The sequence below is a fragment of the Lissotriton helveticus genome, chromosome 3_2, assembly GCF_964261635.1.
Source record: "Lissotriton helveticus chromosome 3_2, aLisHel1.1, whole genome shotgun sequence".
NCBI lineage: Eukaryota > Metazoa > Chordata > Amphibia > Caudata > Salamandridae > Lissotriton > Lissotriton helveticus.
The window spans coordinates 185,374,987-185,396,888 of NC_136062.1; the positions used below are offsets into that span (position 1 = coordinate 185,374,987).

General features: G+C 49.2%; 1 protein-coding gene across 4 annotated transcripts in view; it reads right to left on the reverse strand.

Moving 5' to 3' along the window:
• Window positions 1-21,902, reverse strand: part of MYO9A (myosin IXA) — a 1,257,959-nt gene that overhangs the window by 454,652 nt on the left and 781,405 nt on the right. For all 4 annotated transcript variants that reach the window (XM_078685018.1, XM_078685017.1, XM_078685015.1 and 1 more), the window contains 2 exons: window positions 21,214-21,336; window positions 20,850-20,999 (listed from right to left, as the gene is read on the reverse strand). In XM_078685018.1, coding sequence (XP_078541144.1) covers window positions 20,850-20,999; window positions 21,214-21,336 — 273 coding nt within the window. The remainder of the gene's footprint in view (window positions 1-20,849; window positions 21,000-21,213; window positions 21,337-21,902) is intronic.

The following is a 21,902-nucleotide window of genomic DNA, read 5'->3' on the forward strand; positions in this document are numbered from 1 at the left end:
CTGTGGCATAACAAAGGGCGTGGGTGGAAACAAGTGAACGAGCACTTTTAGAAACTTATGTACAATCCGAGACCTAGAGAAGGCTGTTCTGGCAGCCGCAAAAAAGCATACATAGCAGAGAGGTAATCCTTGAGAGTTCCCAAAGCAGAGCCCCGCTGGGCAAGTGTCAGAATAAATAAAAGGACAATGGAAAGAGAAGCAGAGAGATGGTCAGTAGCCATTTCTGTACAGTATAATAAAGATTTCTGCCAACGACAGCAATATACCGTCTTAGTGGAGGGCCGCCTGGCCGCCAAAATAATGTTACATACTTCCGGAGGACTGTCAAAAGCCATCTACTGGCACCACTCAATCTCCATGAATGGAGGCGGCAAGTTGACAGGTTCAGATGGAGAACCCTTCCCTGCAGCCGCAGCAGGTAACAGCAGTGGGGCCCGCTTGAGAGGGCGGGGGGAGGGATATTTCGAGAGATGACTATGCAAGAAAATGAATTATTTAATTTTCTCTCGTGGTCGTCTCTCGAAATCCCCCACCCCCAGCTGGCCCTTACCTGCAGTGGCCGCGGCTGCTCCCCTGCTGCTTCAACAGAGATCCTCCCAAAGGGGGAGACTGATCGGAGGATCAATGCTCATTTTCAGAAGCTCTGGATACCAGACTCTCTTCACCCAGTCTGGAACCACAAGAATGACTTGGGCCTGGTCGCTCCTGATCTTCTTCAGAACCCTGGGCAGGAGCGGTATGGGAGGAAATGCTTATAGCAGACCTGAGCTCCACTCGCAGTGGAAAGAGTTGCTGAGCGGTTGCCGCCTTGGAAACTCCAGAGCGCAGTACGGCTGACGCTGTGCTTTCTCTTTGGAGGAGACCAAATCTAACCAAGGTTTTCCACACTGCTGAAAGAGACCTTGTGTCACCTCCAAGTGGAAACACAATTCGTGATCTGCTAGGCATCGACGGCTGAGTGTGTCCGCCCTGGCGTTCAGAGAACTTGCCAGGTGTTGAACCACAAGGGTTATGCCCTGCTGTTCCAGCTATTTACAGAGACACAGGGCTTCCCGACAAAGGGTCCACGACCCCACCCTACCCTGCTTGGTGCAGTATCACATGGCGGTAGTGTTGTCCGTGAACCCCTTCACTAGATTCCCCTTCCAACAAATTTATGTGGAGCCCCGACTGTGTCAGAGAGCAGTGTCCCTTGATCTCCACCTTTCCCAGACGGCTGCTCCATCCCAGAAGTGACGCATCTGTCACAACTGAGATCTAGTTGGGGAAGGGAGAGGGGTCTGCCGTTGACCCAATCGTGGTTCATCAACTACCACTGCAGGCCTGAGAAGGAGTCAAGTGTGACTTCAACACGTTTGTAGAGAACCCCAGAGAATGCAGAAGGATGGCTTCAACAGCCAGTCGTCGAGTGAGGGGCACTAACGCACATGAGCGGCAACCACTGCTATCACCTTGGTGAACACCCGAGGGGCACTGGTAAGGCTGAAAGGGTGCACTGTAAACTGAAAGTGCTCGTGGCCAACCTTGAAGCACATGACCAGGCAGGATGAGGATGTGAAAATACGCATCCTGCAGGTCCAACACTACCTTCCATTGTTCTAGGTCTGGGACAGACAACACCCGAGCTAGAGAGCGCATCTTGAATTTCTCCTTCTTGAGGAAGGGATTGATGGTCCGAAGATCTAAAATGGGCCACAACCCTTTGTTCTTCTTCGGAATCAGAAAGTAGTGGGAATAACAGTCACTGCCTACTTCTGAAACCGGGACCCTTACTATTGCTCTCTTGGCCAAGAGATCTGTAACGTCTTCCTGGAGTAATTTTAAATGGTCTTCCATCAGCTATTCCTGATTTGACAGAATGGGAGTAGGAAAAGAAAGGAAAGGCAGAGAATTGCACTTCTGAATGATCTACAAGACCCACTTGTCCGATGTTATGGACCTCCAGTGGGGGAGATGATGATGGATTCTCCTACCAACAGGAGTGGTGAGGTCTTGCAGAGTCAGACTAGGAGTGCGTGAAGGCTGCGGATGCAAATGAATATGCTACTTACCAGTATGCATCTGTTCTTGGCATGTAGGGCTGCTAACATTCATATCTATTGCATAGATCGCCGCCTAGTGTTGGGTCCGGATGATTGCACATTGTTGTCATGGAAGAGTCTTCGAAGTATCACGAGATAGGTGGCTTCTCCCCTGGACTACAGTGCGCATGGGCATCGACTCCATCCCCAGATTGTTTTTAGCCATTGTGGCAGAGATGGAGTGAAATAGTGTAAATGATGTCCATGCTAATGATTGAATGCAAGAAGGATCTGCAGCCGCTACGGGCACCGGGGAGGAGGGTGGGCGATATGAATGTTAGCAGCCCTACATGCCAAGAACAGATGCATACTGGTAAGTAGCATATTCAGTTCGAGGCATGTGGGCTGCTAAATTCATATCTATTGCATAGAATACATAGCAGTCCCTCCATCAACGGCGGCTGCCCGTGCCAGCTGCAGAAGTCTGAAAAAGTGTTTTGAGAACAGCCTGACCTACAGCTGCCTGCTGCTTGGAATGCACATCAACACAGTAATGTTTTGTAAACGTGTGTGGTGTAGACCACGTGGCTGCTCTACAAATGTCTTCCAAAGGAATGTTCCCCAGGAAAGCCATGGAGGCCCCCAACTTGCGTGTGGAGTGCGCTCTTGGGGGGACCGTTAAAGTACGTTTAGCTTTTTGATAACAAATCTGAATGCACTTAACGATCCATCTGGCTATTCCTGCCTTGGAAATAGGGTTGCCTTTGTGCTGGGCTGAGAAGGCAACAAAAAGTTGCTGTGTCTTTCTAAATTGTTGTGTTCTGTCAATGTAGTGCCATTTTTACGTCCAACGTATGGAGCATTCTTTCCGCTACTGTTTGTGGGTTCTGAAAGAATGCGGGCAGTTCAATAGTTTGGTTGACATGAAACTGTGACACCACCTTCGGAAGGAACTTGGGGTTAGTGCGAAGTACTACCCTGTTTGAATGAATTTGTATGAATGGCTCTTGTATAGTGAGCACTTGCAGCTCACTAACACGCCTGAGAGATGTAATAGCAATGAGAAAGGCCACTTTCCATGTCAGGAACTGAATCTCGCATGAATGTAGCGGCTCAAAAGGTGGGCCCATCAGTCTAGTGAGGACCACATTGAGGTTCCACACAGGAGCTGGTGGTGTTCTGGGAGGAATGACTCTCTTCAGTACCTCCAGGAAGGCTTTAATGGCAGGCACCCTGAAAACGGAGAGATGCTGCCTGTTCTGGAGATAAGCCGCTATGGCGGATAAGTGTATCCGAATGGAAGCGTAAGCTAGATTGCATTTGTAAAGATGTAACAAATAGCAGATGATGTTAGGAATGGATGCATCTAGCGGGTCAATGTGATGTTCTGTACAGTAAAAGACAAACCGCTTCCACTTTGCGGCATAGCAAGCTCGGGTAGTGGGCTTCCTTGCCTCTCTGATGATGTCCATGCATTCAGGAGGCAGGTTGAGATAGCCAAATTCTAAGACCTCAGGAGCCAGATCGCCAGATTGAGCTGTTGCGGATCTGGATGCTGAATGTCGCCATGGTTCTGAGTCAATAGCCTGGGAGTGAGATGCAGTCTTTGATACGGTACCACGGAAAGGTCCAGAAACGTGGTGTACCATGGTTGGCGTGCCCACGTTGGAGCAGCCAGGATGAGCGTCATCGAGTGTTGCTTTAGCTTTCGTGCCACCAGCGGAATGAGAGGCGCTGGGGGAAAAGCGTACGCAAATCTGCCTGACCAGTTCATCCATATCGCATTGCCCTGCGATTGTGGGTGAGGGAACCTGGCGGCAAAGCTTTGGCATTTTGCGTTTTCCCTTGTGGCAAACAGGTCTATCTCCGGATGACCCCACTGCTGGAAGTACGGGTGGAGTACTGATGGATGTATCTCCCACTCGTGCATTTGATGGCTGTACCTGCTGAGCAGATCCGCCATCTGATTGTCCTTGCCTGGGAGATGTTCCGCCATGAGGAAGATGTTCCTTTGAATGGCCCACTTCCACATGCTCTGAGCCAGATGAGACAGCTGTGGAGAGTGTGTCCCTCCCTGCTTCTGGATGTAGTACATGGCTGTCATGTTGTCCGTCCGGATCAACACGACCTTGTTGCACAGATGTACTTTGAAGGACTTGAGCGCCATGAAGATCGCCATCAACTCCAGGTAGTTGATGTGCATCTTTTGTTGCTGCGTTGACCACAGTCCCTGCACCGTGTAGTGGAGCACATGAGCTCCCCACCCCTGGAGAGATGCGTCCGTCGTTAGGATAATCTGTGGCACAGGCTCTTGGAACGGTCGGCCCTTGCAAAGGTTGTGTGGAGTCCACAATGCAGAGAGTTGTATGCCCGACCGGTCACCAACACTAGGTCTTTCAACTGTCCTTGAGCCTGAGTCCACTAATGTGCCAAGCATTCTTGGAGCGGACGCATATGCAGCCTTGCGTGCGGGACTATGAAGATGCAGGAGGCCATCATGCCTATCAACTGCATGAACACTCTCGCTGGTAGGGAGTGTTGCTGTCTGAACCTTTGGATGAGCGACTGAATGCTGTCGATCCTCGCTTGGTTTGGCTGAGCTGTAGCAGTCAGAGTATTTATTGTCGCACCCAGATACTGCCGCACGTGAGAAGGCTGAAGGTGCGACTTTGGGTAGTTCAGTGAGAACCCCAGACTGTGAAGGAGGTGAATAGTGTGGGACATGTGTGCGGCGCACTGCTGTTCCGACTTTGCTTGAACCAGCCAGTCGTCTAGGTAAGGGTAGACATGTATATTTTGTCTCCTGAGGTGCGCCGCTACTGTCGCCAGACACTTGGTGAACACTCTGGGGGCAGTGGTCACTCCGAAGGGAAGGACTTTGAACTGATAATGCCTGTTTTTGATGGTGAACCTGAGGTATTTTCTGTGGGAGGGGTGGAGTGGTATGTGGAAATAAGCATCCTTGAGGTCCAAGGTTGCTAGGAAGTCCCCTTGGTTTAGCAGGGGAAGAATTTGCTGCAGTGTTAGCATATGAAAATGTTCTGATAGGATATACAGGTTGAGGGGGCGTAGATCCAGAATGGGTCTGAGGGATCCGTCCTTTTTCGGGATGAGGAAGTACAGGGAATAGACCCCTGTTCCTTCCTCCTCCACTGGTACGAGCTCTATTGCGCCTTTTTGTAGCATCACAAGAACATCCTGCTGCAATAAGTGCAAGTGCTCTTCCGACATAGGACGTTGTCTTGGGGGAATGTTGGGTGGAGTGGATGTCAACTCCAAACAGTAACCGTATTGGATAAGTTTTCTCACCCACCTGTCTGTGGTGATGGACGTCCAGACTGGCAGGAACTGCTGGAGTCTCCCCCCGACAGGTGTTGGATGGTCGGGGGGCAGTGACAGAGAGTCACTGTTTGTTGGCGGCAGAGGAACGGGAGTTTTTGTTGCCTCTGCCCCTGCCCTTGGCACTGTTTCCCCTGTAACCCCCTCTACCCTGCTTGGGGTACGAGGACTGCGCGCCACCTTTGGTGAAATGCGTCTGCTGTGCCAAGTGTCCTCTGGTAACACCACGGGTACTTGAGCGTCGAAAAGTGCTCCCCCTGAATTGCTGAGACTGAAGCGTCCCCATGGATTTAGCTGTCTCATTGTCTTTTTTAATCTTCTCGAGGGTGGTGTCAACTTCTGGGCCAAACAGTCTGTCGGGATTAACGGGCTGGTTGAGTATTGTTGTTTGAATGTCAGGTTTAAACCCCGATATGCGAAGCCATGCTTGACGCCTCAACATCACGCTAGTGTTAATTGCTCTAGCCGCTGTATCTGCAACATCAAGCGCACACTTAATTGCAGCGTTTGAAATGAGCTTGCCCTCCTGTATCAGCATCTCAGCTGCCTCTTTAAACTCATCTGGAAGGTGTTGAAGGAGCTGCTCTAGGGTGTCGTAATGCGCCCTATCATATCGTGCCAACAGTGCTTGTGTGTTCGATATGCGCCAGATATTGGCTGCCTGTGCAGCCACCCTTTTACCAGACGTCTCTAGCACTTTCGACTCTTTGTCTGGGGGAGGAGTTTCAGCCGTCGTCTGGGAGTTCGCCCGTTTGCGGGCATTGGCGACCACTAAAGAGTCTAGAGGCAACTGTCCCCGAATATATGCTGGGTCTCCAGGTGCCGGTCTGTATTTCTTTTCAATACGAGGGTTCACCACTCTTGCCCTGGTTGGTTCCTTAAAGATTTCCGGTGCATGTTTGAGTATACCTTTTAGCATTGGAAGCGTTTTAACAGTTTTTTCTGCGGCAGAGAAAGTGTCAAACAAAAAATCTTCTTCCACCGGGTCGGCATGCATGTCCACATTATGATTTGCAGCCGCCCGTTCAATCAAGGCATTGAATGCCGCTGAATCCTCAGTTGGGGATGTCCGTACACCATAAACCTGTGGGTCCTGTACCACTTGTTGGCCTCCCTGGTCACCAGTGTCCACCCATGATTCCTGTTGCTCATCAGGGTCATTGTTATCTGGGAAATTGTACTGGTCATCTTGGTCATCGCCATCTCCCCCTGAAGCATTGGGAGAGGGTGATGGGCTCCTCCTTGGTTGAGGATGAATAGGTTCAACAAGGGCAGGAAGGTCCTGTGCTGGCCTTTTCTTCTTCAGAGGTATGACATATGATTCCAATGGTTGGGAAGTAATCTTTCGCTTATAGAGTGTCAATTTTCCCGTATCGGCGTCGATATAATGTTCAGATTGTTCTTCTGAAGCTTGATGTCGACTCAAATGGCCACTTAGCATCGAGTGTTGTGAGGCCTCTGTGTCCTTTGACACCGACCGGGGTGCAAAGGCCTTCGGTGCCACCCTCGGCGGCAGAGTGTAGAGGATCTGCGTGGGAGTCTTCTTCTGTGCGTCCACCAATTTTTTGGCTGACGGCGTGTGAGTCGTCGACGGCAAAGTCTTCTCCCGAATTCGTTTGAGGGAGTCGGTGACTTGCTTCGTGAAGGAAGCGGAGGGTTTAGTTACCGATGACCCATGCCCGTCACCATCGGAGGACCCCAGCGTCGACGAGGTGTCCGTGCGTACTGGAGCTTCCGACGCATCTTCGACCCCAATGGTTCGGGCCTCCTTCCTAGGCTTATGCGCCGATGCCGTTGGTTTTGGACCGGCTTCTTTGTGCCGTTGCGTAGGGCCTCCGGACTTCGGCTCGGGGCCCTTCGTCGACTGCGCTTCGACCGGGACTTTGCCTGTCGGCGTCGCGTCCGATGGTTGATCGACAGTCTTTGTGGACTTTGGTGGAGCAACCGTGCTCGACACATGTTCGACGACCTTCTTTGAGGTTGGCTCCTTGGCCACCGTATGTAGCGGTGCCGGCTCGACAGCCTTCTTCGGTTTCGGAGCCACTGAAGGCGACGGAGCCGATGACGTAGCAGGCTTCTTCTGTTTCGATGGTACGTCGGCCATCTTTGTTGTGGTCGAATCCGAAGGTTTCGGTTTCGATATGCGCAATGGCGGCTCCGCTGATGTGTCCGTGGCGGGGCCGTGGATTGCGGTGCAGGGTCGTGGGTAAGGCCGAGTGGCGATCCCGTGACCTGAGCCTGAGTCATGTAACCTTCGGGGCATAGCTCTTCCTCCGAGCTATCTTCCGCGGCCCCATAAACTTCTTCGTCGTCCCCTACCTCCTCGACGTATTCCAGGTCCTGGCCCTCAACGGGTTCTCCGGAATCGGCCTCGACCTCCGTCGATGGTGGTGAAATCTGCAGACGATGGCTTGGGCCTTCTGCCTCGGGGTCGTCGAAGATGTCGTCGGGTGCCGGAGCCGCTCGCCGGGCCTCAAGGCGCGCCGAAGCTTGAGCGTCTTCTTCGACCTGAACTTCGAACAGGCCATACAGCTGGTCTCGTCGTGTTCCGGCGAGAGGCATTTGTTACAGACTGGATGCACGTCGATATGTGGGTACTTTGAACCACTCACGGGGCAGAACTTGAACGGACTCCGTTCCATCGTAGTTTAGTCGGGATCTTGCTGCGACGACAGGGCCTCGATGTCCGAAGAGTTACTCGACTCCGCAGAAGACCGACTCCTAGAGTCGGATGAAGCACGAGACCGAACGCGAACAATACCGACGAGGTAACAAAGGCCTTTTGGCCTTAGAAGTAGTTTTATTCGATTCCGACTAGGAGACGTCGAAATCACATCCGAACCCAATGGCGGAAAAAAACAATCTGGGGATGGAGTCGATGCCCATGCGCACTGTAGTCCAGGGGAGGAGCCACCTATCTCGTGATACTTCGAAGACTCTTCCAGGACAACAATGTGCAATCATCCGGACCCAACACTAGGCGGCGATCTATGCAATAGATATGAATTTAACAGCCCACATGCCTCGAACCGGCAGAGTGGCCAACTACTTCTGGCTTCCATTCATATGCTGAATGAACAGCATCCACGTCCCAGCACAGCTTGGGAAGCCTATGCAGGACGGTGGCTGGGATAGGGCTGACATGGCTGGAAACCCCTTTCGCTACCATAAAAGGGGCATAAGGGACGACGGTGGCAGCTTCTCCCGACCCCGCTTGGCGCCTACCTCATTGCTAAAGCGGTAACGCTGCTGATGCTGAAGAGTGATTGAAATTGATTGAGAATTAAATTGTCACCGCATTCACCCCGCACTCGCTATTTTAAAATTGACTGTTTTAAAATTGATTCCGAATTTTAAAATACCCTGCACCCACCCTGATGGAATGTTTTTAGGTTGATTTAATAATTTAGAAACATACGGGGGGAACTTACTGAATTAACGCCTGACAGGGCTACCGCGTCCTGCTCACTATTCAAGTCTGCCCGCCCCGGTCCGACTCGGTAACCTATACCGTTGAGCGGAGGGCGGGGCAGACAAGAGCAGGACACACCCAGGGAGGCGAGCGGTTAGCGCTCCAGCTCTCCACTTGACAGGGGTATATAGGCAACGAGGAGGCAGTGTAATCTTGCGGTAAGGGACGACGGTGGCAGCTTCTCCCGACCCCGCTTGGCGCCTACCTCATTGCTAAAGCGGTAACGCTGCTGATGCTGAAGAGTGATTGAAATTGATTGAGAATTAAATTGTCACCGCATTCACCCCGCACTCGCTATTTTAAAATTGACCGTTTTAAAATTGATTCCGAATTTTAAAATACCCTGCACCCACCTTGATGGAATGTTTTTAGGTTGATTTAATAATTTAGAAACATACGGGGGGAACTTACTGAATTAACAACGCCTGACAGGGCTACCGCGTCCTGCTCACTATTCAAGTCTGCCCGCCCCGGTCCGACTCGGTAACCTATACCGTTGAGCGGAGGGCGGGGCAGACAAGAGCAGGACACACCCAGGGAGGCGAGCGGTTAGCGCTCCAGCTCTCCACTTGACAGGGGTATATAGCACTCGTCGGCCCAGCGCGCAGCAGTTGCGCGCAGTGGGGGCGCCGTAGCCTGCGCCGAAGACCAGCCAAAGACCTGCCCGTCTGCGCCCGTCCGCGACAGGACGTGGCCGGGGGCCGGTAGCTATGACGATTCCTCCAGTCTCCCGATTAAGGTACACACCCCAAGAACTACTGATTATATGTCATCATTCGGTGGGGGAGTGCCCCAATAAGATGGAGGACAATATAGAGGGTCCATTTACCTGTCGCCATTGCAAAACGCAATTTGACAAACTCACAGGTCCAATATACACCCCCACGTCAGGCTCTCAAAATTACCCACCGGGAAAAACCACACCTGATGTATCTACTGCTGCTAGAAATAAGACTAATAGGACAAACGTCCTTAATAACATAAACCTGCTTTGCAACATCAGGTCATTATCAAAACATGCCGTTGAAGTATGGGATCTGATTTCTGATAAAGAACCGGACCTATGCTTCCTAACGGAAACCTGGCTTAAACCCCATTTAATTCCCGTTATAACGCTGGGAATTCCAATGGGCTACAAAATTGCCAGGGTGGACCGTCCCTTGAAAATAGGAGGAGGTATAGCGATAGTACATAAGCAGGACATCAATGTCAAAATATTGGACGAAATATGCACCCCTAAGTTGGAACTTATGATCTTCAATCTCCAATTCTCAAATAAAACTAGCAGAAAGGGAGCGCTAATATATCGCCCCCCTGGCCCATGTTCTAACACATCCGTAGTATTGATGGAAGCATTGGCACCTCATATATACGAAAATTCAGATTTTCTCCTATTAGGTGATTTTAACATTCATAGTGAGTTAGATAATGATTCTGAGACTAAGACTTTTATTGCAGACCTTAACTCACTGGGTTTAAGGCAGGTCAATAACGGACCCACCCACAAGGCTGGACATACGTTAGACCTAATTTTTACAAATTCTCTTCAAGTTGAATGCTCTCTCCCTTACCAAGTAGAATGGACAGACCATTATGTTTTAGAATTTTTAACTCCCCCTCCTATCCTGCATGGCCAAAGATATCCCGCTTTACCCAGTAAAAGAAGACCCTGGCATAGACTAACCCAAGAAAATTTTCGCAAAGTATACGCATCACCCATCTTGATTGGGAGCGAGAACATTGATAAAGCCCTACATGACTATGAAGAGACGTTGCTTAACACAATAGATACGATCATTCCTTTAAATTTTTTTAAACCCAAACCTGCTGCTAAACAAGAGATCTGGTTTTCTGAAAATCTAAGACTCTCTAAACAAGCTACACGGAAGCTTGAAAAGAAATGGAGGGCTTCACGTCTAGACAGAGACAAACTATTATACAAAGAGTCACTGAGATCATATCATAAGGACATCCGCTTAGCACGGAAAAATCATATAGCATCTCAGCTATTGGAGGCCGGTAACAATTCTAAGACACTATATCAAATCTTACTGTCCTTCACTAAACCTATAGCCTGTGAGAGTCAAGAAGTGGCCTCACAACAACTATGTGACGACATCTCCCACTTCTTTACTCAAAAAATCGAAGCCATATATGATAAAATTTTACTCTCCAATTCCACATGTAGAAAGGACAATGAACCCACTGTAAACCCCGATATACCACTCTCCCTAGAGTACTCCCTCTCTGCATTTCCCCCCATCCAGATTGAGGAAATAATGGCATTTACGTCCCAAATAAAGAGTGGCTCCCCCGCAGATATCATCCCTGCACGGGTAATGCCTACACTAGCTACAGAGCTGGGTCCTACCATCCAGGGACTAATAAACATCTCATTAAGCACGGGGCATGTCCCACGTGGATGGAAAAAGGCATTGGTCAAACCGCTCCGGAAAAATACCACCATTTCCTGGAACGAGCTAAGTAATCTTAGACCAATATCCCTACTCCCCTTTCTGGGTAAAATCACAGAAAAACATGTAAATAAACATCTGTCGAGATATATTGAATCCGCAGGAGTGTTGGACCTTTCGCAATCCGGCTTCAGGCCCAAACATAGTACGGAAACCGCTCTAATGTCAGTCGCAGACGATCTACGTTTGTTCCAGGACAGAGGCTTCTCCGTTGTCCTGGTGCTGCTGGATCTGTCTGCGGCGTTTGACACTGTATCCCACTCCATCCTCATGGCCAGGCTAAAGAACTTCGGCCTGAAACAGGAAGCCCTTGCATGGTTGCGTAGTTTTCTAACGAACCGGACCCAGCAAGTAACTATGGGGAGTTTTCGGTCAGAGGAAGTTGAGATCTCCAAGGGGGTGCCACAGGGCTCATGCCTGAGCCCAACTCTTTTCAACATATATGTGGCACCCCTGGCTAACATCTTGAGAGCATATGGATTTATTCCAATGTCCTATGCGGATGATACTCAACTCCTCTTTCCTTTTAAAACCCTTACTCCCGAGGTTAAGAACTCCTTCTCCCTGGGGATGAAAGCAGTGGCTTGCTGGATGTCTTCCAACTTCTTACAATGTAACGTTGGAAAGACGGAGGTCATGTTGTTTGGGGAGGTAAAACGACTCTGGACTCCGGACTGGTGGCCACAAGATCTTGGCCCAGTGCCGGAGCCGAAACTTACTGTTAAAAATCTGGGGGTCCGTCTAGACCAGGAACTCAACCTCAAACAACATGCCAACCAGGTGGTGGGATCCTGCTTCCATATAATTGGCATGTTACGTAAAATCTTCCCCCTCCTACCAGACGGAAGTAAAAGGATGCTAGTACAGGCCTTAGTGATGAGTCGTTTAGACTATTGCAACGGTCTGCTGCTGTCTGCCAATGAGGAAGTCATGACAAGACTACAGGTGGTCCAGAACACGGCTGCCCGTTTGGTCTTGAATGCACCACCACGCACACCTTCAAAGCCCCTACTGACAAAGCTTCACTGGCTACCGGTTAGACAGAGGGCCAAATTCAAGGTATGCTGTACCATACATAAGAGTCTGAATGGTATGGGACCTGCGTATCTGGCAAACAAATTTGTCCCTTATAAACCCTCCCGCCAACTTAGGTCGAGCGAACAAGGCCTTCTACAGGTGCCTAGAGCCAAGAAGGCAAGACAGGGTAGTAAAGCCCTCTCAATAGCTGGCCCGTCCCTCTGGAACAGTCTCCCTAACACCCTTCGGCTCTGTAAGGACCATCTTCCTTTTAGGAAAATGTTAAAAACACTCTTATTCAGCTTCTAGACAGCTAGTGTGCCCCTGATCTCAATGGGGTAGAAGCCAAAAGCGCGGAGATACTCCTCTAGGAGTCGATGCCAGCGCGATACAAGCCCGTAAAATAAATAAAATAAATAAATAAGGTAGACTGGCCACAAGGAGTTGAAGAGAGGCCCAAAGATCTGGCCGCAGCTCGAGAGTCCTTGAACCTCACTATGGTCGAATATGCCTTTTCCCAAAAAAAGTAGGTTCCATCAAAGGGCATGTCCATCAGATTTGCCTGGACAAGACCCGAGAAGCCAGGTGTCCTAAGCCAGGCATGGCGTCTCAAAACCACAGTCATGGAAATCGATCTACCCAGCGAATCCATCTTATCAAGGCCACACGTTATGATGAATTTTGCTGCATCTCTAACTGCCTGAGAGAGCACAGCCCGGGCCTCCTCCAGGACTTGTGGCAGCATTTGTCACCCAAAAGGAGTGGGAGAAAAGGCCCAATAAGCAAGTGGTATTCACCGACTGCAATGCCAGGTTGGAGGAAGAACATTTCTTTCCAAGGGGCTGGATTCGTTTTGAATCCCTATCCAGAGGACCACCCTGTGACGTGGAGGCCTACACCACCAAGCTGTCTGGGGTGGGGTGTTGGCTGAGGAACTTTGGGTCGCCCGGAGCTGGGCGATAGAGGCTGAAGCACTTCAGTCAGGAGATTATACCTGACCTCCACAGAGGGCAGCTCGAGTCAAGGACCTTGGCTGCCCTCTTAACCACCATGGCATAAGATGCCCCCTTCTCCATAGCCACAGTTGGCGGAGAGAGCATACTTCTATCTGGAGAAGTGTCCAATCCACTGGCTTCCTCAAGTTCTCCATACCAGTCCAACTACTCTGTAGAGTCATCCTGGTGTTCTGGAGGGTCCATAGATCCTTCCCATTCATCTCCTGAGCCTAACCCATCCACAAAGTGTTCAGGCGACAACAAAGAACCGCCGGGTTCAGTCGGTATGGGAATCCGTCTCTCATCGGGGATAAAAATGGGGCTGGCACCGACTTCGGGAGGTCGCGGTGGCGCGACCGGCGTCGACCCCGATCCGTTATTTGATCTCTGAGGCGCACCAGAGCCATAACTGAAGCCAACAGCATTGAATCGAACAGGACCCCTTCTGATCCCATGGGGCTCGAAGTCTCACCAGAGGGGTCAGCCCGCTCAAATACGCGTGCATGGCCTTGTGGAACTCCTTGATCTGAGTGGGGGTCGCTCAGGCTCCTGGAAAAGGAGGGAGGCGCGAAATGGACCCTGGCTTCGGCTCCGTGGAACCGTGCCTAGGGCGTCGCAGCTCCTTGCCTGCTTCGTCGATGGACTACAGTGGAGGTGAAGATGAAGTCAGCTTGGACGTCTTCTTCTTGTGCCTCTTACCCAAGTGTCCTGACAACCTTGTGTGGTACTTAGAGGAGTTGGGCTCCGGGAGCAGTCCCATGACCACCTCTTCCTCTATCAGGTCTGGGACGGAGTCTCGCTTGCCGATGTCGGCTGTTTGGCCGCAAGGAGCTTCAAAGCCTGCTCCCATAAAGTCTTAAGAGCCATGGCCCAAAAGTCCGAGCATGACTTGGGATTGTGGGCTCGCTCAAGAAACCAGAGGCAGAAGAGGTGATGATCGGTGACAGACATCGTGAGGGGACAGGCCACGCACAGCTTAAATCCTGCCTTCCTCTATGATATCCTTCGCACATGATAGAAAAAGTCTTGGAAGTCGACAAAAAGCCTGTCAAAAAGTGACAGAGGGGTAGAGCTCTTCCCAGATCAGTGCTTAACTGGTGCGGAAAGAAAAGAACTGACGTCATAACCGATGCTAACGACGTCACTCAGAGCCGAATGGAGCTACCCAACGGCACGCGCAAGGGGTATTGCTCAGCAAAAGTTTCCGGATCCAGAAGTCGCTATCAGATAAAGGTATACATTGTAAAAACATACAAGTGGTAAAAACATGCGCGCTACAAAATGCGTGGTAAAGTCACAATAAGTTAAAAGCCTTCCTGTAAAGGCTGTTTCCCTAATAAACCTAATGGGTTGTAAGGCAAAGGTGCAGGGTCTGGAGATGATGCTCTCTTTGCACTGTGAAGATGTGTGTCGTTTTGGGAGAGGTCTGTTCTTGCTCCACATAAGAAGTCATTCCCGCTTGAGAAGATGTTGGACGAATTTAGTGGACAGCTAAAAATGATACTGACAACACCTTTGACATTTGTGACGGTGAAGAAGTCACTTTTTGCTTCCCCGGCGGTGATGTGGTCGAAGGTGAATGGTGACTCTTCGATGTCATACATGTGAGGCTTGAAGTCTATGATGGTTAGCATCTTCGTCGATCTTGAATCTCCGGATTTAGGTGGCAGGTCATGTGCAGTGTGTAATCAATGCACTATCAACGAGCCATCCTTCAAGCGTGAGCTGGTCAAAGTCGAAGCATGTCTCGAAGTTGCTCTACAGTTCCATTGGGATTGGTGATGTAGTCTTTCTCTGCCACTTAAAAGTCACTGCTTGGACCTCCCTCTGTGATGTTCTTTTCAGGAGGTGGTAAGGTGACTGAAGCGAGCTCAGTCTGACCCAGTCAAGCCTCCTCCTCTTTTTCTTCTCTTCTCCCCTCATGTCCTTCAATATGTCTCTTAGTATAATGCCCTTTCTCTGTATTCAAATATTCTTTTTGACATCTTCTTACAGATACTACATTCTATCATAGAATGTGAGGCAGGAAGACAGACCACACACACCTTGTGGACACAACAGTTCCTTTTTTCTCCCACGTGAGGGAGCACCAAGAGAAAGATGACATTCCGATGAAAAAGTCAGACACGAAGAAGAAATGCTTCACTCGAATGCAGCTCGTAAAAAACTTTTAGTAAAACAAGTAAAAGTATTTTTCTGAAAAAGAGATTTTTGAGGGAAAACCTTAAGCCGCTGCTCTTAGATCAATCTCTCACAAGCTGGAAAAAAAGAACTGGCTCTGGAAGGCAACATCCGGTACAATGTACTTTGGGAAGGGATGCCTCTCAGGTTCTTAAAGAGAAGATGATTTCTTTTTTTCTTCTGTTTTCCATGTAAGCCTAACAGACAGCAATTTTACCTTCATGTTCAAAAGAGCTTTCTCAGCCTTTTGATGCTGCAATGCAAATTATTCTGAACACTCAGGGAAAAATTAAGTCTGTTAGACTTCTATTACACAGATCTAAATCTAAACTCATGCATGAAGATATTCTATGATGCAGTTTCCATGGAAGAAAAGTTACAAAATTGACTTTCATGGTCTGCTAGCAGCACGGAATTCTTCAAAGAATTAGGTTTAACACTAAATTTATTTTATTTTTAAAGATTTATATAGCACGAACATGACCACCGAGGGTATCAGAGTGCTTTACAGATTGTGCAGTAGGACGAGTACATGGAAACACAAATAATCAACATATCGACAAGTACACAGACTAGGAATGTCCAACATTCTCAAGAGCCTAGCATCTAGGACACAAAACCGCGTCAAATGGCCCGGGAGTCAAGTGGGGAAGGCAGATTGAGGCAGAAATTTCTTCATCAACAGCTCTTGAACTTCTTATTTGAAGAGGACAGAGGAAGGGATCACCCTGACTTCAGAAGAAAGAGAGTTCCAGATCCTTGGTGCCATATCTGAAAATGTTCGATTATAGGTCTTTTTTTTTTCTTGAATTTTTGTGGTTTGATGGTTTGAGTAAGAGGGTGCTGGCACCTCTAGAGGCTGTTAAACGACATGAGAGCTCCAGTTTCTGAGTGAGGTACATCGGGGTCTTCAGGTGGATGGCTTTGTGTGTCATGCATGCAATTTTCAGCTGTATCCGAGCTTCATATGGAAGCCATTGCAGAACTAGCGGGTCCGGAGAGATGCGGTTGTATTTTTTTGTGCCCATTACGAGTTTGGCCGCAGCATTGAAGGTCACCCCAAGAGGAGCCGTTTTCATTCTGGGCAGGCCACACAGCGTAGCACTGCCATAGTCCAGCTTTGCGATCACCAATGCTTGCACGCAACCTTTAGGTCATGAGCACGGAGATAAGGATTGAGCTTCCTAAGGATGCTAAATTGGAAGTTCGCTCCTTTGGTGAGGGAACTGATAAGTTTTTGCATGTTCAGACTCTTGTCTAGCATGATACCAAGCGAGGCTGCAGAGTCCACGAGGTGAGGTCTGCAGTTAAGAGCCGTAAGCTGATTCAACCATTGATCAATGTCCGGTGATTGATTATGGGGTGAGATAAGGAGGAATTCTGTTTTTAGAGTATTTAGTTACGTGTCAGCCAGCTTTGTGTTTCCAGTAGGACTGAGTTGAGGGACTGCATGTCCTCAGGGGAGGCGATCTTCAGGTATAATTGAGTATCGTCCGCATACATGTGATAATGAATGCTGGATGATTTCAGCATTTCTGTTAGAGGCTCCATGAACAAGTTAAAGAATGTGGGAGAGAGTGCTGAACCTTGTGGAACCCCCAGGTCTGGTTCCACTGCCATCGAGAGGTGGGGCCACCATGGTAACCTGTGAGTGCCGAGCCCAGACTGAGGATCGGAACCAGAGTGACCGCCCTTCTCAACCTGAGAGACGAATCAGAGGAACTTTCTGTTTCATCAGAGGAAGAGCTGTGGACGACCAGCTGCTGCCCCTGCAGAGCCACAAGTGCTACTCACTGTCAGCAGCAGCTTCAGTTCCCTGCGACATCTGAGAGTAAAACGCTCATAGTCTCTGTGAGAAGTTGGCCTGATGTGCAGTGTTCACTATTCTAGTGATCACTATATATCAGTCCAAACAACCCTTATTGATGATTGGTTGTAAGTCAACCTTATAGACCAGCTATCCTAGTAGCATGGATACGAGCAGTCTAAGGCTAAGACTCTAGAGGGCGTGTTAAGCCAGCTGTTTTACCATCACATTACCCCTTGAACACCCAGTGAAAGGACACCACACAAGTGTTATGAAAATAAACAGTGTATTTATTAGAATCACAACAACCCTGTACTCTTTATGAGGACAGGGTGCTAGGCACACAACAAAACTCTTACGAAAATACTTAAGTTAGCACGTTATACACAAATGCCCGAGGGGCACGAAAAACCATATACTCTAAAAGTGGAATGCGAATTACTAGCAGGTAAGTAACAGTACTAATAGGCTTTGGAATCGCTAGGACTTGACTAGGGAATCGTTAGATTACTACTAGGAGGCCCAGGGGACTCGGGTGCAGAGTGTGCACTCTCACGCGGGATGCGGGACAAAGTCTATGGGAGCTAGTAAAGGCAAAGTTAGTGTTCACGGGCGAACCCGACCTGGTGGGAAGAAAACGACAGTGGATCCTGACCCTAGGATAATGAGGCTATGCTGGGACACCGAAGTGCCGAAGTTACCTAGCCCAGGGGCTGCAGCTGCATAGGTCTGAAAAGACGTCGGGGATCTCGTTGCCGGACCAGGAGCCTGGAAGAAGGAAGTTGCTGGCAGGCGACCAGTGAGGGAAAGTTCGTTGGATCCAAGCCTGGATCGAGGAAGAAGAAACCTGAAAGCAGAGGGGACCAAGTTCTTGAATCACTAGCCAGTGATTAAGTGGGCACCAGGATGGCACCGGGCGAAGTCACCGCAGTCAGGTGAGTGGGCGACGCTGGCTCTGCAGATCTCACGGACCAGGAGGCGTTGTCGGCGACCAGGATGGAGAGGCGAGCTGTCCCACGATGGATGAAGCTGTCGGCGTCGAAGGTACCCAGGATTGGGCAACAAGCCTTGGCTAATTCAAGCCCACGCGGTGGACTCAAAATGGCGTCTTGAGTGGACCAGGAGGGTCCGGGGTGCTCCTCTTTTGGAAGGGAGCAAGGGCCAGCCTGGAGCAACCAGACCAGCAGCAGAAATGTCGTCGGGCGTCGTTCAGAAGGCCACAAGCCAGCGGGCTAGTAGCCAAACAACGCGGTGAGCAGCAAAAAGCAGAAGGGCCCCACGCAGATCGTGGAGATGCTGGGAGGCTGCACTTCGGTGCTGGAGCTGCTCAGGGTCGGGGCTTCTCGGACCCCAAAGCACTCACCAGGAAATTACTCGGCGGGCTTGCTGGAAAGAAGTCGTGCAGTCTTGAAGATGGCCGGTCCCTCGAGGTCTCGTCACACCCACGAATCTCAGCGTGACTGATGATGCAGGTAGAGGTCAGAGGTGCCAGGGAAGCCGGTTCTCGTCGAGCTGGGCAGTCTTGATCCGGAGGAGAGACTTGCAGCAGACCGCAGTGTTCTTAAGATGGTGCCTGCGGATGCAGGGTGACTACTCCTTAGTCACAAGGGAGAAATCTTAGGAAGAAGTCTTGAGTTCCTTTCGTGGAAAGTAGTTTCAGGATTCAAAGATGATCTGATTTGGAAGGGGGCCAGTTCCTACCTTTATCCTGTAAAAAGGGGCTGGCACGCGACTAAGTCCTGCCCTAGGGGTGGGACTGGGAGGGGGGTGGTTACACCCACTTCCTTGGCGGGCTTTTCCCCAGCACAGGGTCTGGAGTGACCCTGGAACTGGTTCCAGCCAGCCTATGCACAGTGAGCACCGGGGTGCCACGTGCAGTCACCTTCCTCTAAAGCCCTGCCTACCTACAATACACAAAACCCTGTCTGGGACGGTGCTGGCACCGCCCCTGGCAGGAAACCCTTTGTCCTTATCTCCTGCTCTGGGAGGACTCCCAGCAGCAGGAGGGCAGACTTGTGTCTCGGTGGCAGCATCCATTTTGTGGAGCTGAGGCTCTGTTTGACTTTAACCGGGGTTAGGGGTTACATACATGTCGTGTCCCTCTAGAAGGGTGGAATGCTAACCCCGTCGCCAGAATTGGCGAGGGGTTAGTATTCCAATTCGTATGACACCTTACTCGACATGTTTTGATAAAGCGATACCAGAGTTGGCATATAACCGCGAGGATTATAATGCACTTAAGAGTATATGGTATGCGATATCATGGAAACGGCTAAGGGATGGATCCCGAACGCCGCAGACAGGCTCAGCTCATGCCAGAGCACCATCTCACACGATTCCAAGCACTCTGCCTTCAGGATTGTTAAGGCCTGCCATAGGAGTGACTGATAGGAGATCTGTGTGTCCATTTTAGGGTTAGATATAGGTATACTATATCTACAGCAAAGGGTGAGTACACCACCTTGCCCCAGCTGTCGTGCAGCCAGTTGTGTCAGTTTAGTTAGTCAGCCCAGGGGTGGCATAATACATGCTTCAGCCCCTGGGAGACTTCTGGGTACACCTCAGCCCTGGGTACAGGGACTTGGAGAGGGCCCAGTGCCAATTCAGTACCTGAGTACAATTTGGATAGAGAGAACAGCTAGGCTGTGGGTCTGATTAGCAGGCCCACAGCCAGGGGAAGTCGTAAACCAGTGCAGCAAAAAGCAAAAATCTGGGTGATCATAGGATTGCAGACCCTACTCTCCTACAGTCTCCAGTAGAGCAACCCCTTCAGAAGCGGTAAGACTTATAACCGGGGCGGAGGCCCTGTGGGAACTTGTTCTGACACAGCGCTTCTGTAGCTGGAACAGTTTAGACTTTGGAAGAATCAGAGTGTGAATCCTGAGGTTTGTTTTACTTAATCTGAATGAGGCCTAAAGTGAATGGGAAATAACCACTACCATTAGTGAGAGGGAAGTGGGGCTCAGGGACCTTTCCCAGTTGAACACTCGTGCCATAACCAAAGGGGATTGCGTGTAGAGTTTGTGTCTGTTGTATTTTACTTTGTGTTCATATATAAATCCTCCTTTTTACATAAAAGCAAGTATATGACTGGACAATCATTTACTGCCACTATTGAATGTATTTTGAGTTCTGAGCCTCAGCTCGCCCCAGGCATCTACCTTCCTCAAGAAGCCTTGGACTGTGCGACCCACGCTACTACTGAGTCTCAAGTGCTGAGGGGTTACTTGGCCCAGTTGCTTGAGAACTATAGTAAGTTAGGCCACAAGAGTAAAATACCTCAACCCCCATGGTTGGGCCCAGAAGCTCCTGCTTGCCCCGTATCCCTCTGAAAGGGAGTCTGGCATTATATTTATGTGGTGTTTCATGTATGTAAATACAACAAAAATTAAACAGGTTCATTTTCACAGCTTTGTTTTTTAAAATAGGTTTTTTTCAGCTCCAACCAATTCTTGTCTATTCAATATTGGGCACTGGATATATAAGCCATTAAGGTCTTAAAACGAATTACACACAAAAAATAACAGTTGCACTATTTAGTACCTGTATGATCAAGGCTGCTTGCCTCATAGTTAAGAAATGCCTGCGGCATAGCTTGGCTCTGAACCACCGCTGGAGAAGAGTGATGCGTTGTAAGACTTCCTGGTGCAGCATATCCTGTAGTCGCTGACGTTCCTTCTCCTTCATGAAGACCTGTAAATATTTACCAAAAGTCAGTGAGAAACACAACAGTAATTGTTTGTTCACGATGTCTCCTTATATTTTAATTTATATGCACCCACTCTGTGCTTTTGTCCACATGTAAAGGCTTTAACCTCCTAATATAAACAGGCATTACAGTGAAAAATATTAGGGCGCATATTATAAACCCAACATCTTCAGATACAGTGAAATGTGAAACACATACCATGGTTCTCCCAACTTGGTAATCGTCTGGACTATGCTTTCCTTTCCAGAAGAAATCCTGAATGTTAGGTTTAGTAGGGAGAACTTTTCGGCTCAACAAAACGTGAAAATGGTCCACAAAGTCCTGAAACATTAGAATACTGTTCTGTTAATGAATAGAAGCCAGGTTTAATTCAGGTACAACATGAGAGTCCAAGTGTTTTGAGAGAACAGAGTAGCCTTGCAAAATCCCTTTTCATTTTTCAACAGTGTTAATGAAAAACTGGGGGTCTCCAAAGGAAAAGCAAATAGCATTAGCTCAATCAATGAGTCCAGCCTTTGAAATGTTAATAAAAAGCTACCTGTTTTGCCAATGCTTGTTTGCATTGTCATGGTAAAAATAGAACAAGAAATGTTGAAAATGATTGCGGTTGAGTTGTGACATGTATGCATGCCCATACACACACAGGAAACCATCTTGGAAAAGGCTTTAATTTACTTTATGAGAAAACCAACCCATAATTTTCATCAATACATCACCACGCATGCACATGCATGGGAGGCCATTTTGGAATGCTTTACTCTCATAAGGAAAAAGCATTCCACGACAGCTGTCCATACATGCTCATGTATCTCTATGCAACAGAGGTAATTTTGGCTTTTTTGTTTTTTAAATAAAATGTACCACTCCAAGATGGTCAACGGTAATTT